Source organism: Vicia villosa, linkage group LG1 (assembly GCF_029867415.1).
Source record: "Vicia villosa cultivar HV-30 ecotype Madison, WI linkage group LG1, Vvil1.0, whole genome shotgun sequence".
NCBI classification, from domain to species: domain Eukaryota; kingdom Viridiplantae; phylum Streptophyta; class Magnoliopsida; order Fabales; family Fabaceae; genus Vicia; species Vicia villosa.
In genome coordinates this window covers 9,904,139-9,922,993 of record NC_081180.1, presented here as the reverse complement: position 1 = coordinate 9,922,993, position 18,855 = coordinate 9,904,139, and the positions used below count along the sequence as shown (strand labels likewise).

At 31.5% G+C, this 18,855-nt stretch overlaps 1 protein-coding gene across 1 annotated transcript; it reads right to left on the bottom strand.

Moving 5' to 3' along the window:
* Positions 1-16,351: 16,351 nt before the first annotated feature.
* LOC131645910 (uncharacterized) lies at positions 16,352-17,348 on the bottom strand. The gene is made up of 2 exons (XM_058916131.1): positions 16,828-17,348; positions 16,352-16,736 (listed from the first exon to the last, which is right to left on the bottom strand). The coding sequence occupies exons 1-2, from the start codon at positions 17,346-17,348 to the stop codon at positions 16,352-16,354; spliced, it is 906 nt and encodes a 301-aa protein (XP_058772114.1).
* Between the last annotated feature and the right edge of the window lie 1,507 nt (positions 17,349-18,855).

The window sequence follows — 18,855 nt, the reverse complement described above, 5'->3', positions numbered from 1 at the left end:
AGATTTGGGGTGTTACATGTGGCAAGGAGACTAAGCTATTCTTTTATAGAGGAACTAGGATAACTCTTGTGTGTGATTTACTTATTGTTTATGCACTTTAAATTATTCCGCAGTTGCATACTCTAGCTTAGAATCTGAACTTAGTCGGATTTAAAAGTTGTTGTTTTGAAGAGACAATAATTATCATATACACAATTCAACCCCTCCCATCTTGTGTATTTTTCTCACCTTCAATAGTGGTTTGCATATAAGCTAGCTGATATCTTATACACCTTTCATTCTCTCGTTTTTTTTTTTAAGAATACACCCTCCATTATCTTTTATAAGAAAATTTGACTTTTTGCATTGATTCAATAGATGATGTATTTAGACTATATACATCATTTATTCAATGAATCTAAAAAGTTAAAATTTGTTTATAATAAGGAATAGAAGGAGTAGCTTATGACGGATAACTTATATCTTATATATGATGACTGATGATTTATAGTTGATAAGCTAATTGAAGTGTTCGATAAAATTAGCGGTTCAATTAGTTGATATTATTTTTTGAACTAAAAATAAATATTTATTAATTCAAAAACGATGAATACAAGCAATCCCAGAGGATCCAGCAAACCAAAAACGACAAAGAAAAAGCCCAAGAACTAAGCCATTAGCCTAGCAACATGATCTCTAAGATATTTATCTTTCCACCCTCTATAGATAATACTATCTACAATCCTGCTAACAATATTTAACCTATTATGAGTATCAAATATAGTTGCATTTCTAAGCTGTCAGATGCCATAGTCAGCCTCTGTGAATGCAAGCTTCAACAACCTGACCCTCCAACCTTTCTTGTTTGTAGCAGCAGTAATCCATCTCAACTCAATTAACCAATCTTGTGGTGTATGGCTGACTTCAATCCAATTTAGAATATAGCACCATATGTCATATGTAATCATGTATTGAAAGAATATATGATGCAGTGTTTCAGGAGCAAACTGACAGAGGTTACATATAGAATCTTGAATAAAATCAAATCGAAGGAGCCTGTCCTTGGTTGGGAGTCTACCATGTCATAAAATCCAAGTAGCTATCAAAGCACGAGGCCTGACATGATTAAGGGAGCTCAAGTGTTAGATGTGGAGACTGACAATTCCTGATCTTGGATTTTTCAGGCTATTATGCATCAGAGAAACAACATTACTCGGATCCAGCTGATATGGGATAAGATGTTGGATAGGCATAAGTTTACAATGAAGCAGGTGTATGATGTCTTTATTGATGATATGCCTAGAGTTCCCTGAAAATTAGTCGATAAATTAAAATAACATAAAAAATATTTAATATATATTTATTTTATTTTAAATTAAAATAAATTATAAAAAAGAATAGCCAAGTTTAATTAAAATAATAAAAATAAAAATAAAATAAAATATGATCTGATATAAACTAAAACGCGATTTGAAATGGCGTAGGAAAAAAAAGTCATAACTAATAAAATAAATTATAAATTTGTAATGAAAACTATAAATTTGTAATAAAAAGAGTGTTATCTCTCCATTGAAAAAGCTAAAACAAAAATTCATATACTTGAAGCATGCCAAATGGACAAAATAAAGGCACTAAATCTTGAATATTTCTTCGGTCAAAAAGTGAAAATATGTTGAATATTTCAACTTGAAACTGTACAAGAAAATGTTAGTCAACTCTATTTCTGATCTATCACAATTCATTTTGTCTAAAAATAACATAATGAAAGAAACAATAAGCAGAACCCATTAGAAATAAAATATTAAAAAGGAAAAAGAATTGCATAGCAAACATTTGTATTTAGAACAATTTATATCTTATTATCAGTTTTGTAGTATTACTCCACACTTTCTAAAAATCTCATTTTACTCTATTTATCCTATCATTTGCAGTATTTCCTTTCTAATATATGGGACGTGTTACTATAAACAATAAGCAAAATATAATAATAATAATAATAATAATAATAATAATAATAATAATAATAATAATAATAATAATAATAATAATAATACTAATAACAACAATAATAATCATAATAATAATAATAATAATAATAATAATAATAATAAATTATTATTATTATTATTATTATTATTATTATTATTATTATTATTATTATTATTATTATTATTATTATTATTATTATTATTATTATTATTATTATTATTATTATGCAAAGGTAGAAATTCATTAGTAAATATGGATGGTGTAAATAGTTATCACTGAAAATATATTTATATGATTCAAAATAGAGCGAGCTCATTAGACTGTTTTTACAACGAGCCCAATAGAGTGTTTTCTACAAGGAGCCCATCATGAGTTAATAAGTTTTCGAGATTTTGTCCTACCATTCCCCTTTTTTTTTAATCTGTCATTTTCTACTATATATAAATTTACAAAATTAGTTCTAATAAAAAATCAAAATTTTTTAAAAAATACTGTGATTTTTTGAACTTTTGAATTAATATACTAATTCTTTTACAAAGCATTTGGTTTTTGGGTTTTTTTAGTTTTTCTTGTATTTATCGAAATTTTCAAATAACCGATATAAAATAATACATTTTACACAATTGTTTTTAAAAGTAAATGTAAAATCATAAATTCTTTTCAAAATCATATGCTTTTATATTGCTTTTTCAAAATATTCAGTATAAATTCATATTTTTTATACCGGCTCTTCGCGAGGTAAAATCATCGATTTTTGAAGCACAAATTATAATTTTACACCCGTTTTTTCAAATATCCGATATAAAATAATCAATTTTTGAAGCAAAGATTATGATTTTATATTGGTTTTAGTAAATATCCAAAATATTACGAAAAATATCAAAAAAACCCGATATTGTTAACTTTGTTTTTTTATTGGCCTATCGAATATGAACTACTGGTTTTTTGAAAATTCTGAAAAATTACAAAATATATTGGTTTTATAAAAAATTTAATAGTGTTGACTTTGTTTTTAAATAAGATTACCCGATATGCACTATCATATTTTTTTAAAAATTAAAAATTAACATGATTTTACCTGTTTTTTTAAAACTTCCAGTAAAAAAGGATACCGGATTTTTTGATTGACCTACTACATATTTCGTGCGAGAGAAAAATATTCCAGCAACCTTGTTAATGAAAAAAAAAAGAGGGGGCATTTTAGTCAATATAAAAAATTGGGGGGTGCCAGGTCTAATTAGAAGGATGTCATGACAAAATCTCGAAATTTTCTTCTTCAATATTCACCCGGTCCACATAAGCCAAAAAATATTGAATTTCCAAAAAAACACCCTTAAAATAAATTATTAGAAAGTTAATTAAAAAATTAAAACAAAAGTAATTATTTTTCAAAATTATTATTGCCAAATATTGAAGTTCACCAAATCGTTAAGTTAGTTAAGAGGTTAAGAAGCTAGATGCTTTTACAGTTAGATGTTTCACAAGTAACAACCATTAGTGATGGTGTAATATAATCATAAATGTGTTTAGTATTCTTAATCATCTTTAAGATTCATGTATATAATGCCAGATTGTACCATGATCAATCTAAGAGAAATTTATAGTTGCATTCTATTTTCTTTGACCTTAAGAATGCTCTAAGTTTGTTAACTCATAATATGGTATGAGTCACAATCTTCTTTGATTTCTCTTTATTTTCTTGCCATTGATCCAAGAATTCTTCATTTCATCATCTTTTTTGCAACTATTTATGCATTGTTCTTTTATCCTTTATCATGCCACTGTGAGCAACTTTTGTTGCAATTCATCCCGCTAATGCAAAAATTAATTTCGTCCACTACATTCATCCAAGCGAATGTCCTGATTATGTGAATCTTCTGCCTCAAATGAATGGATCCAGTTACTTGTCATGGTCTAGATCGATGCAACGAGCTCTTGGCGCCAAATACAAACTTGCTTTCATCGATGGTTCAATTCTTATTCATGAGATTCTTGATTTTAACCAAGTGGTGTGGGAACGATGAAGTTATCATGCTCGTTCATGTATTTTAAACTTATCACTGCATCAATTTCTCAGACCATTGATCTTGGAAAATTCCATTAACGTATGGATCGATCTCAAGGAGAACTTCGCCAAAGCTGATAAAATTTATATTTTAAATATTCAAGTTGAGATCGGCAATCTCAAGCAAGGTTCCAAGTGTGCTCTTGATTACTTCACTGAGACTTATGGACTTTGGGAAGAGCTTAATTCATGCAGGCTATGCCAGTTTGTACCCGCATTCGTCAATGTAGATGTGATTATATAGGTTCTACATGCATTTTTCCACTTAGTTTTTGACATATTTGAATGATACTTTTTCAATTGCTAAAACACAAGTTTTGTATTTGAACCTTTACCTTCAATCAATAATGTTTCTCTATAGTTGTTCAAGAAAAAGTTAACAATGTGGCATTACTTTCTAACCTAATATAGTGTCATTAGAAAGAATCTAATACATTCACCAACGCTTATAACTCAAGAAAGTCATATGATCGAGGTAAAGCGTTAACATTCAATGGTTTTAACAATTATAAAAAGGATACTATGTTTTGCACTCATTGCAACAAATCACGTCACACCATAAACATGTATTATAGAAAGCAAGGTAATCTTCCTCTTTTTGGCAAGAAATAAATTTCAGCTAATGCATCTAGTGCTAATGGTGGAGAGGCATTACATTAGATTAACAATGGACAAAAAGGCTCGTCAAATAGCCAATTCAACATTACTCGAGAGAAATAATCTAAGTTGATTAATTTGTTAGAGTAGACAAATTTGGTGCCTCAACCACAAACTTCTAATCCTTTCCTTAGTTATAATCACATATCTTTATCATCCATTCAAATTAATCATAAATCAAATAAGAATTCAAGTAAAAATCATGTGTCTACAATATCTTACTCATTTAATACTAAATTTAACTTTAGAATCATTGATTCAGGAGCTAGTGATCGCGTGTGTTCTTATATACATTATTTTACGTCATATTAGAAAATTAGACCTTTAAATGTTTACCTTTCTAAGGGTTCTTATTTTATAGCTAAATATGTTGGCACACTAACTTTTTCTTCTCAACTTTACTTGACAAGTATGCTATATACTCTTGATTTTCCCCTAAATATCATGTCAGTTTATAAATTAAGTTATTCTCTCAATTGAGTACTTCATTTCTTTGATACAAATTCATTTTGCAAGATTTGAAGTCACAAAAGATAATTGGTTCAACTAGTCAAATTGAAAAACTATAAAGGTTAACGATTGAGGTTGATTGTTAAATTGATAATTCACCAATATCTCAGTCTAGCTCAATTTTTTTTTATATTTCCAAGCATAGTGATAATCCTACTTTTCCAATAATAGCAGTGTGATACCCGATCATGCCATATGGCATTTCACATTAAGTCATTTTCCCACAATAGAATTCTTGAAAAGTCTCAAATGTATCTCTACATTACGAATTATAATAAAGTTTGTTAGTGAAATTTTACACTTCTCAAGACATAAAAAGCCTCCTTACCATTATAGTTCTCTTCCAAAGCCACTCACAAACTTGAATTATTGCGCTTTGACATACATGGTCCATTATCTACTAGTTCCATTCATGATCATAAGTGTTTTTCTTACCGTCCTAGATGATTTTAGTATATATGTGCAGATTAATCTTGCTTGAATGTAAAAGTGAAATCTTTAATGATGTTCAAAACTTCACCACCCTTATTGAAAACCAATTCAAACATATACCCTGAATTGATAATGGCTCTAAATTCCTCATTCCTAAATCATATGCCTTAAAAGAAATCATACACCAAAGATCTTGTGTAGAATCACTTGAGTAAAATGGAAGGGTTGAAAGGAAACATCAACACCTCCTAAATGTAGGTAAAGCTTTTTTATATTAGTCTAAACTACCAAAACATTTATGATTTTATGTAATATCTTATGCTAACTAAATTATTTTAAGATCCTTGTGGATTGGCTATTTGGATTGGATGCATTTTGCAAAACAACAACATGGAGAAGTGTTCAAGATTATTATAGCTTACTTAAGCTGTATGGAGATGTAGAAGGGACTCATGTTGGATATTATGTTCCAACATGTTGGTACAACATATGGGCATTGCACAACGAGTCAATGTTGATGCATCTTGGAAGATTCTTAGGTCAAAGATTGGATTAGATTTTATTGATATTAGTTTAGCAATTTGATTTGTCCGACTATCTCCCATCTTCCCAAAAACCATAAACTTTTCCTTTCTCATCCTAATTAGAAATCCGCAATGTAGTCTGAATTTAATGCTCTTTTTAGAAATAATACATGGGATTTAGTTCTCCGACCTTGTGATGTTAACATTATTCATTGTATGTGGATTTTCAGGCAAAAAAATATATCTAATGGTTGTTTTGTTTTGAGAGTTACAAAGCTTGTCTTGTAGGTGATAACAGGTCTCATATTGCTGGAGTGGATTGTGATGAGACTTTCAGACCTGTAGTGAAACACGCAACCATTCACAATATTATCACCATTGCTCTCTAAGTCCTGACCCATTCATCAATTAAATATTCGAAATGTCTTTCTATGAAGATGGAAAACCTCGAGCAAGGACAAGAGAAAATGAGGGGATACATTGACGAGCTCAGGGGGACTATAAACAAGATGATGAAAATGTTGCATGCATTAACCACTAAGGAAGTTCAACCCCAAACAAACAGTGATTTCAGAGATTATTAATCTCACCATAAAGCCACAACATTCTTAGAGGGTAAATATCAAAAAATTCATATAAAACATGTAAGTAAAACATACAAAGTCTGTGGTGAAAACTATGAAAATCTGTAAGAGAATCATCAATCTAAGGTGCATTTAAGGAGAGCTCGCTTATATAACTATCAGATTTTTAAGGATGGGAAAAATCTTCGGTATACCAAATTTTTGAAATTTCCGATAAACCAAAGTTATGCATAGAATATTTTGAAAAATCCAATAAAAACACACCAAATTTTTAAAAAGCCTGATAAAAATATGTCTTTTTTCTTTGGATCAATAGAACATCTACTAAATGTTTTAATAAGACTACTGAATTTTTTGTGTTTTACTAATTATTTGAGAGTAAAACTTTTACACAAAAGTATAAATTTTGATAAAGATAAATAATGAGAAGGATATTTTTATCATTATTAAAATATAAGTAAAAAAAATTATTAAAATATATGGGAGTGTTAGGATCGTGTTTTAGGGGTGCCAAGTTGATTTTTTCATGTAGATGCATATACACACAACACAACATAGGCCCCTTACGCAAAGAGTTGAGATTTTTGGCCCAGTTCATAAACCCAAAAGAAATGATGAATTTTGTTATGCTGAAGTTTTGTTTGATACCGGTGCAAAAAATGACTGACATTGATTTTTTTAAAAATGATTAAATTAAAAAACGACATGACTTCAATAATTTGATTAGATTGTAGATTCGTAATTATCTAAACTCTAAGATATTTGACTGTTAAAAAAATAAAAATAAAAATATTATAGCCTACACTACAGTTCCATCATCATTCAATATGGGAATGTTTTGATTTGATGTCAAGTAGATAATGTGCTGGTAACAATTACAGTATTCATCCTAGTTGAATCTACAAGTTGCTCTTTACAAAACCGTTTATCCACTAGAAAATTCGCACATTATATCATGTTCTTTCAATATATGATTCTGAATCTTGATGTAGCCATAATTATAAATTATATAGTATTTGATTATTATTTTTATTTTAATAATATTTTTAAAAAAAATTATAGGTTGAGTTGTGTATTTAATTTATTGATAAGATATTTCTAAATATAAAAAAGTAAAATTTTATTTATAACAGTTACCGAAAAAATATATACAATGGTTAGGAATACAACTTTAACTATTTACTTGTCAAATTAAGATTGAAAATGAGTAAATCTTTTAAAGAGATCAAATTTTCTGCACTAGTATTTTATTTTTTTTCAATCAATTTACATTAACATATAATAAAGAAATTAATCGGCCACCTCCTCAATTATAGTTGGTACCCTCAATTTTTCTATTTCGAAAATGTCTCTAATACTATTTATCTTTAAAAAAATTATATTAGTTATTATGAGTCTAGGGTAAAAATCGAAATTTTTGGTAGGCTAAACAAAATTTCGGGTACGAAACAGTGTCATTTTTACTATATCGAAAATTGTTTGAATTTGAAAAAAATTTCGTTGCGATTTACTAGAAATTTCAAATTTTCTGGACAATTACATTATATTAGGAAAATAGCGGAAATTTTCAAAATTTTAGGGACGATTCATATTATAGGAAATTTCAAATTTCCGGAATATCGAAAGTTTTTCAGTAGCTTAAAATTTTTGGTATGTCTGTTGATGAAAATTTGTATTTGTGTGGTCCAAAGCTGGCAGCATCTTCTACGGTAAGAAGTTTTAGCATGGACATAATTTACTAGTAAAGAACATAATATTTTTCTTGTTAATGTTTGTTCTGATTCTGTTAATACAAGTATGGATTGTGAAAGAGGAGGAAATTACAAAAGAAGAAATACATCCGAAACCACTAATTCCTCTGATGACATTTATAGTATGAAGGTTAAATGTCCGTTTAAGCAGAGATCTATTCAAGTGGCCCCCGGTTGGAAGGTGATGGTTAGATGTGAGATGCACAATCATAGAGTAGATAATGATTTGGAAGGCCATAATATATTGGGTCGTCTAAAAGATCATGAAAGAAATTTTGTGAATGACATGACGAAGTACAATATGGCTCTTAGGTACATAATTGCTACTTTGAAAGACAAAGATCTAAAAAACCTCACGAGTATTACCCAGGTGTATAAAGCTAGATCAACATACCGAATAGGCAAGAGAGGTACATTGACAGAAATGAAAATGTTATTGATCCTTATTCATAAAGAGAGATACACGTGTTGGACTAGAAATAGGGATAACTCGAATATTGTAGATGATATTTTCTGGGCACATCCTGATTTTGTGAAGTTGTTGAATATGTTTCATCTGGTTTTAATATTTGATTGTACGTAAAATCCCAATTAATCGTGATCCAATCCAATACAACACAATTGTTCTGGCCTGGTCATAAAAGCCCAATTAATTGTCATCTAATCTAATACAATTTTTTTAAAAGCTTCAATATTTGAAGAGTCTCAAATTGTTAAACAAAAAATCACCTAATTTCATAACCTACAACATTGTCTAAATTGTAGGTTATGAGAAGGTTTTAAGATTGTAGAATCTGGGATGGACATGCCTTACAGGGACATCCAATTAAAGCGAATGACTGAAACAAAAGTGTCAGATCACATAACAAATAATCTTATGAGATTTGTCTTATTTTGAATAATTGTAAAGGACAAAAAATTCTAAATTCCCGAAACTTTAGAACCTATTATAAAAGGTCAACGAAGGATTGGTCACATATGTAAGACATATTATTAATTTTAGTATATGGTTTTATTTTATTTTAGTAATAATGGTTTAATTTTTTACATATAATATTTATACTATATTGTAGTTCTTCATCTTCATGTTTTGCCCATTCAATTTAAACCCTAAGTTAAAAGGTGGTTCTTTTTTCTCTCTATGTTTCTACATGTTTACCATTGTTAACTTAGTTTAAAAACACTTGGTTGATTATCTTCGTTTATCGTCATGCTCCCGTCACTAGCATAAGTAAAAACACAAATTGATCGAATATAGATGATGTTGTTTTCTCCTTTATTTTTATCTAGAACGTATTGTTTTGTTTTTTTAGCTTAATTGATTTCTATTACCAATGAACAAGTCTAGGGAAAGAAAAGTGAATTGAATTGAGAGATAACTAGTAACGAAAGGGGCATTGTTGTTTGTGTGTGTCTGTCTAGGGGGTATTTTTCGTATCTGTCTCACTCTGGTATTTTTTTTGCTAGAGTTGCTTAGGTTGCGTTGCTCCGACAATAGGGATTAAATTTTCACAATTTATTTCAGTGGCTAGTAATAAAGATGATTCCCGTAATTTAGTTACTATCCGACTATATAGAGAAAATTATCCCTATTAGAGTCATGTAATGAGGAATCTTTAAAAGAAAAGGGTATGTGAAGTTATATTGATGAAAATTCTATTATGCCCATCGATAAAAAGGATGAAGGAAAATGTGCAAAAGAGTTACAAGCATGAGATGCTATTATCTCAAAAATTCTTACTTGGATTAATAATTTTGTTTCTCGATCAATAGGTGTGCAACTAGCAAAATATGATACTGCCTCGGAGGTGTTTTTGGTCATTTAAAATATTTGTATAATTAGTCTAATTTTGCAAAACAGTATCAGGTGGAAAGTGATACTAGACACTTTAAACGAAATAATATGATCATTCATGAATTTTATTTGACCATGGCTAATTTGTGGATCAATTGTCTCTTATGGAATCAATTTAGCTAAAAGATGTCATAGTGTACTAACCAAAGAGAAGAACAATGTTTGATTCATTTTTTGATGGACCTTCGAGATGTTTTTAAGGGTCTTTGTGAAATTATTCTACATCGTACTCCTCTTTTTAGTATTGATCATGATCTAGGCCGACTAAAAGTCCAACACAGATAAGGTCTAAATATTCAGCCCATCAATGCAAAACCTAAATAAATTATCCATCATATATAATTGACACATGTGAGACTTAAGATACATTTTTTTGATATCATACTGAAACTTTACTTATTTTAGACTATATATCCGACTTAAGCATTGGAGTGCTAACTTTGCAGGTCCACCCTTGCACTACTATATCAAAGATCCGTGCCACTACAATAAAATTCCATCATGACCGGTCAATCATAATTATGGTTCTAATACGAAACAAATTCAATTGTTATTTAACTTTTGGGTGAAGAAATAAAACTCAAGTCTCACTTCAATCTGATTTCAGATAAAGGAAAGATTTCCACTCCCCCGTCAAGTTTTTGTTGCCTCCGTTCACAAAGAAAAACTTCAAGGGAGAGTTGTGCATGATAATGATGAATGTGCTTTTTACAAGGAGAAAAATCATTGAAAAATAATATGTCTAAAATTGCGATTCTAGTCATGTATATCCAGTTGAGACTACTTTTCAAATATATGATATTGCAGAGAAACTCTAAGGGTTTATTGTTAATGAGCCTCGTGCCATACCAGCCTCCTATATTAAAGGTGTTCCGTTGCGGAGCCAAAAATGGTGATGATTGCAAAAACTACGGTGGAGCGGAGCTTCCAATGCATTACGTCAATGTGACACTGTGGATTGAAGATTGCGATCACAGTGCTTTTTTAACCAGAGGTATCATTCTCGGTGCAATGTCGTTAACCAGTGTTTGCTATCTCCGATACGATGGACCTAAAGGGAGGGGTACCTACATGGTTATCACTCCAACGCCTAAGTAAATTTAGGGTTCAAGATAGCGGTGGTAAAAGTTGAGATTAGAGATTGTGTACCTGAAAATTCTTTACGAAGATATTTATACCTTGAGCCTGATAAAATAAATCTGATAATTGGATCTTGTGCTATAGGATTTTTGGCCGACGTGAAGTAATGGATCTCAAATCTTTGACCGACACAGAACAAAAGTATGAACTCTTTTAATATGTGAGTTATGTCTTCTTCCATATAATCATTTGTGTTAGTGTATATTAGGTTTTGTCTTTACCCACCTCCCTATGGGGGTCACCCCCAGCGAAATCCCCAACTTACCCCTGCTTCAGAGATTCATCTCCGAAGTAATTTTTTTTATATTTTTTTTAGACTTCGGAAATGCATTTCTGAAAACACCAAAAAATTGGTGTTTTCGGAGATGCATTTCCGAAATGCATGAAAATTCAGTTATTTTTTACAATCAGGTAATATTTCGGAAAAGTGTTCATATACCATCAAAATCAAACCCAAAACAAACCCAAACCCTCTCCAAAACTTCCATCAAAATCAAACCATTTTCGTCTCTTAATTATTCACCATTACAGGACAAAAATTGTAATCGCATTGATAGTAAATTGGGAAGTCTCTTAATTATTCACCATTACAGGACAAAAATTTTAATCGCATTGATAGTAAATTGGGAAGTCTCTTAAATGATAGTAAATGTAGAACGAGTTGTAATCAACCTGATTTGAAATTTCGAAGTGCCTTTTCTTTCTCCCCCACCACTCTCAGACGGTTACCTTCTAAGAAATGTGGTAACACTTTCCTACTTAAAAGCCTGCTCTCTCACCCATTTTTCTTCCAATCACATCCAAAATCATTTTCGATCTTTACTCTTTTCCTCTACTCACACATTTTCTCTCTCTTGTAACCGCTTTCATCACAATGTCTCGCCGCGGTCGAGGAAACCATCCCGAAAATCGCCGGAGTCAACCATCTCCTGCACATTCTCAACAATCATTCGTCAATGCTGCAGGATCAGGCCGTGGTAGTGGTGGCCGTGGATCTCGCGGTGGACGTACCGCCGGTTCTTCCTCCTTCGGACATCCACCTCCTCCGTCGTATGCTTCGCCATCGGTCACCCCTACTCCTACTCCTACATATGTTGCAGCTTTGGTTCTTCGTCCACCTGTTGCAGCGCCATTCGTTCCATCTGTTGCAGCGCCAGTTGTTACTCCATCTGTTGCTGCGCCGGATGCTTCCTCGAGTTCGGCTCCGATTTCCATTGAGAGCCTGACTGCCGAAGTTAAACAGAAGACTACTCTAGAGTCGGCTCCGTCGTCTCAGAAGGCAGTTAGGTTCCCTAACCGACATGGTTACGGTCAATTGGGAAGGAAAATTCAAGTTTGTGCTAATCATAATGAGTTGCGAGTGGCTGGTAAGGATCTACACCACTATGATATAAGTATAGTTTGCTCATAAGTTTTTTGAACTTTAAGTGTATAGTTTTTGTTGTTGTTTATTACGTTGGTAAGTTACAATGTGGTATGAATTTCTAGAGGATCAGGACTTTCTAACCTGTTGCAGCGTCTCCTCCATCGTCTTTCTAACCTCATTCTTTTATCATCAGGATCAGGACTTTTCAAATTCCCACTCATATGAGAATCAATCGGGTTAAACTTGACTAAAGCACGCCTCATTGACTGTGCCCATGTACATTCTGCCCCAAACCTTATTTCGGAAGTTCATTTCCGAATTCTTCAAAGGGGGGTGAATTCGGAGATGAACTTCCGAATACACCAATTTTCTGGAAAACAACTTTATTTCGGAAATACATTTCCGAACTCAGTGTTTTTCATTAAAAAAACACGTTTTCGGAAATACATTTCCGAAAACACATTTTTTTTCCAATAAAAGCACTTTTTCGGAGATGTATTTCCGAAACAGGAGGTATTTTGGTAAATTCACCAGAGATGACCAAGAAGGTTAGGAGGTGGGTAAAGAAATTCTCGTATATTATTAGTTATGAGTGTTGATAAACTGATATAATATTTATTGACATTGGTTCTGTTCCTATACCTATTTGTCTTTTTCTTTTTTTATGTTTATTACATTTCTAATCTCAAGTCTTGCGATAATATATGAATATCTTTATAATATTAGAGCACTAAATAGTGGTGAACTGGTGGTAACACACTAATCAATTGGATGTTAACCGATATGGAGGTTGCTATAATGGCTTTTTGCTTTGAACTGTTCAGGCTTATGCAGATGGAGGAAGAATATATAGTTATTGCTCTTTGTCAAACTTCAGTCATTACTAAAAGATGACCACATACCTCAATTTTCTTAAAGATTTGACAGAGGCATTAAATTATGGTAGCTAAAGTTGGTGCACCTCCTAGTGTCATATATATCATAAATAAACCAATATTAATTGATGAATGAAGTGATCATGCTTGATGTATAAAATGAAGTAGTTACACGATGACATCAATGATTGATAAAGGTTAGTAGAGGGGAGGAACAAAAAATATTGATTGTTTTCATTTTTTTTAATAAAAGAATTTTCTGAATTTTCGTTTTCTTTCTTTTTATGATCACACTGTTTTTGTTTTCTTTTGATAGATATCATTGAGCTTTCTTTAATAATGCAAAGGTTTAATAATACAGACAATATCGTTACATCAATATCAATAAAGCCTTAACAAGGACAACGTAATGGCTACTTACATAAAACTATCTTATTTCATCATTGAAATATCTTTTCGAATATATTTATTTTATTATTGTGTTTTTTAAAATACAAATTTTGAAAATATATTAAAATCAAATAAATATTAGAGTTTGTGTATAAAAATTTACACCATCAATACATCATAACCATTCAATTATATTATTTAAAAAAATTTAAAATTAAAATAAAAAATTTCAAACTAATCAACGAATGTGAATAACTGACCGTGTAAATATTTTTCACCATCAATGTATTTTAATTCAATTTTAAATAATATATTTAACATCAAAATTTTAATGTGAAAATTAATTAGGGCGTGATAATTGAACTATAAAACCATATTCTCTATTGTATACCTTATTACCAAACTCAATATTATCATTACACAATTCTTCACTCTGAAAGCATATATTATATATTGGTGGCTTAAGTTACAAGAAAACTAGCAACACTTGATTTCAATCCAACATATTGGTATTTAAGAGTTTTATACGATTTAATGAAACTAGGGGTGTGCAAATATTCGGTTGTGAGGCCTAAATTCATAACTAAATTCAAATCCGTTTTAAATATCTGAATATAATGAAATGGTTATTAATCAGTTTAATTATTAATGGTTTGGTTATCCATTTATATAATTCGGATATAATTAAATGGTGATTAACTGATTAAGTTATTTTTGGATTCAATTATAATCCGGTTATTATCCAAAATCTAAAATTAATCCAAATATTTTAATTCTATAATAGATTTTTTAATTTTCAAAATAAAAAATATTTTTAAAATTGGATTTTTTTTAAAATACGTTATATAATCATAACCAAATTTATAATTAGTTTTATAATCAGTTTTAATTGAAATCTGGTTATGGTTATAAATTCAAACTATTTAAATGGTTTGAAAATGGTTATGATTTGGTTTCTAAAAATAATCGACCATGCATACCCCTAAATGAAACTTTTTTTTCTTTCCAAAAGTAAGAAAAGTCCTATGAAAAAAACAATGATGGATGGAAATAGTGTCTTTCATGCTAACCTTCTCATTCTTGATGGTAAGTATTGAGATAATGAGTTGGCAAATGAAGTTGATATTTGTAGTTTATGAGGTGTATGAACAATTAATCAATGTCATGGATTAATCATTACATGAAAATCCAATGTCGTGGATTAATCATTTAGAGAACAACTTAAAAGGATGTAAAGACAAAAGATAATAAGATTTTGTTCTTCATTCATCAACGTGTTTGCCAAGGTGTTTGAGACGATAGTTGAAAATGCCTATTCCAAGAGTGTTTATGATATCCTTGTGAAGAACTATGAAGGTGATGCAAACGTCAAAAAAAGTGAAGCATCATGCCTTGAGGAGACCGTACAAGTTGATCGAGATGAATAATGATGAGAAATTGGTCGACTACTTCACAAGGTTGATGACACTCAACAACCAAATGAAGAATTATGGTGATGTTACGATTGAAGAGGTGGTGATAGAGAGAGTTTGAAATCAAGATTGCCAAAATCGAGAGTTTACTTTGAATCGAAAGGGAAAATCAAGATCGTATAATTGAAAATCGCAACCAAAATCGATGGATTCTACTCAAATCGTTTTGTTGAATCGATAGGGGAAATCAAGATCGCATAATCGAAAATCGCAACCAAAATCGATGGATTCAACTCATAATAGTGTGTATATATATAATAAGTTCCAGATTAACCTGTTAGCCATATAAAACAAAATACTTAAAGCCTACATGCTAAATTAGATCACTAATGCGCCATCTACTTGGATCATCTCCCATAATGTCAGCATTGTCATCTTCATTAATTTCATCATCACCACCACCATCATCATCATCATCACCTCTTGCACCACTTCCATCATCAACATCGTTGTCAATTTCTTCTATATCTTCAGCAATATCAAATTCATCTGCAAGTGTAGGTGGTGTAGCACTAGTAGTATCATTATTATGCATCAATTCAACATCTAAATCAGCCATCATCAGATTAACAACTACATTTTCTTGCTCAACAACATACCACCAATCATCATCTTCTTGAAAATCACCAATGGTTAATTCTCTTCTTTTCCTTTCAACCTTTTTCTTGGTCAATCTTGAATTTACCATCACATACACAAGATCGTTCATGTTTTTTTGCTTCAGCCGATTTCTTTTCTTGGTATGGACCATCTCAAAGCACTCTAGTTCCTCTCACAACCAGAAGAACTACATGTTAAACTCAAGACGTGAATGGCAATGTTTTGCAACTCCGAATGTTCACCACCGTAAGATTCCCACCATTGAGCCGGTGTCTTGTTTTGTAGTCCAAGTTGAGCCACTTCATCTCCAAAGAACCCCTGTTTACCTTTAAAAAACTCAAGTTGGCCGTCAATCTTGTTAAGCATACTCATATCTCCTCCCATCATCCTCTTTAAACATGTATACATCCCTTGCGTAACTTCTTCATCAGCTTTGAAATTAGGACCGTAATGCAACATGGGATTAAAAAAATAGCCAGCAACATGCAATGGTCTATGCAATTGTTTGTCCCATCTCTTGTCAATGATATCCCATACAGGTTTATAACTAAAGAATAAAAAAGATTAAAATTTAATTAGTTCACAAGCAAAAGGTTAAACTAAAACTAATGACTATACTTTATAAAATAAGATATTACATTTTTCTCTTATTGCTGTACCTAACTTGTATTTCCTCTTTCGCATGATCCATTGCTTCATAGATAAAGCCCATGGCTGGTTCTTCATCAGAATCCACCATACGCAACACTCTTAGTAATGGAAACACAACCCTTAAATAAAGAACCACATTCTTCCAAAAATCCTTGTCTGGGACTGTATTTTGAACTAGTTTCCCATCCTTTGTTTTGGCAAATGGACCATCCTTCCATTGCTTGAAAGTGAACATTCTAACCAATGCTCCCCTCTTATCATTAAAGCACCCCAAACATAAGTAAGATGTTGCAAAACGTGTGATTTTGGGTCGAATCAACTCACCTCCTTCAGTAAAGTGATGCAATAAAGTTATAAGACCAGTCCTAGCATAAATGTAAGTTGTGATCTTTTTACCTGCAACAATAGTATTTTTATGCATAGGTATCTTAATCTCAAATTCCTCCAACATTGGATCAATGCAGTGAGGTGCACAAGGGGTCCAACAAAGCTTATTCCTCTTCTCCATTAACATCTGGCCAGCCAAATTATAGTTTTACAGCATTGTCGGTTACAATTTGGATAACATTTTCTTCACCCACTTCCTCAACAATGTCATCCATCATTTGAAAAACTTTATGAGTTGTCTTTGAAATGGCAGAGGCATCAATTGACTTTAAAAAGAAAGTTCCCTTTGGACTATTTACCAAAAAGTTTATGATAGTCCTCCTTCTTTGATCCGTCCATCCATCAGTCATGATTGTACACCCAAACATTTTCCAATCTTTTTTATGTTCCTCCAATATCTTATGTGTTTCCTCATCTTTTTTCTTCAACAACTTATCTCTAATATCATGGTAAATCGGTAACTTATATCCTTTACCGAAAACATCAACCATTTCACACATTTTGATAAATTCTTCATCTTTTATAACATTTAAGGGAAGAGCTTTGTTGTAAAAACAAGTAGCAACTTGTAGATCAGTAGCATCCTTATCTTTCTTTTTAAAAGCAATGTTGATAGTTGTTTGACTAGTTATCCCTCTCTTGAAAATATCACCAGGATGCATATTTTTTTTCTTTTTGCATCATCAATCTCTAGCACCTCTTGACCTGCCACAACCATACCTCTCTTGTTGATGAGATTACTTTGCATCTTGTTAACATGATTCCACATTTTTAGTTCAACATCACTCGGGACAGATGGACATGTTATAACATGGTGAGTTGTACCCGCTAAATGGTGCTTCAATCGATAAATACCACCAGAAATCACTTTTTGACAATAGTTGCACTTTGTTTTGTTTGATTTCTCGTCTACAAGAGTGCAATGTAGCCACCCCACATCTTGTTTTTCACCAGCAACATTTTATTGGAGGATTCTTACGTTTCATAGCCCCCCAACACTTGAGTTTGTTCCTCCAGGAGGAGGAGGAGGTGACATGGAACTACTACTAGCCATCTAAAGTCTAAACCGACACATCGACGTGAAAATAAATATTGTATAAAACAAACAGAACAAATTAAAAACACTTTCAGTTAAACCGACGCAACGACATGAAAATAGAGCATGAAGCCACGAAGGAATAATGGAAACTAGAGCAGTAATGTTGAAATAGAGTAATGCTTACAGATTGTTGAAACCAGAGATGAAAGCAAGGTCAAAAATAGAGGTGACAAGGTTGAAGACGTGAAGGAGAAAAAACCAGAGATGAAAGCAACGTTAAAAATAGAGGAGACAAGGTTGAAGACGTGAAGGAGAAAGAAACAGTGTCACAGAAGCGTATAAGTAAAAAATGGTTGATGTAGAAGCTGAAGCGTACGACAAATAAATATTATAAAATAGGTTTTCCTCCTTTTTAAATAAAAAAGGGTTAAAACCGGGTCAAAAACACTAAACACGTCGCCTTTACCCATTCTAAAATTACCCACAAAAAAGCCCAAAATCGGTGGAATCCATATCAAATTGCGGATTTTGCTGCGATTCTGCGATTTTGTGCAATTTTATTGGGATTTTGCTCTGAATTAGGATTCTA

What these genes read in the sequence shown, in the direction of transcription:
- LOC131645910 (XM_058916131.1), bottom strand. Translation starts at nt 17,348, where the DNA reads ATGGAGAAGAGGAATAAGCTTTGTTGGACCCCTTGTGCACCTCACTGC. An exon ending in TACAGCAATAAGAGAAAAAT is followed by an intron (nt 16,737 to 16,827) that starts GTAATATCTTAT and finishes TTTATTCTTTAG; the next exon opens with TTATAAACCTGTATGGGATA.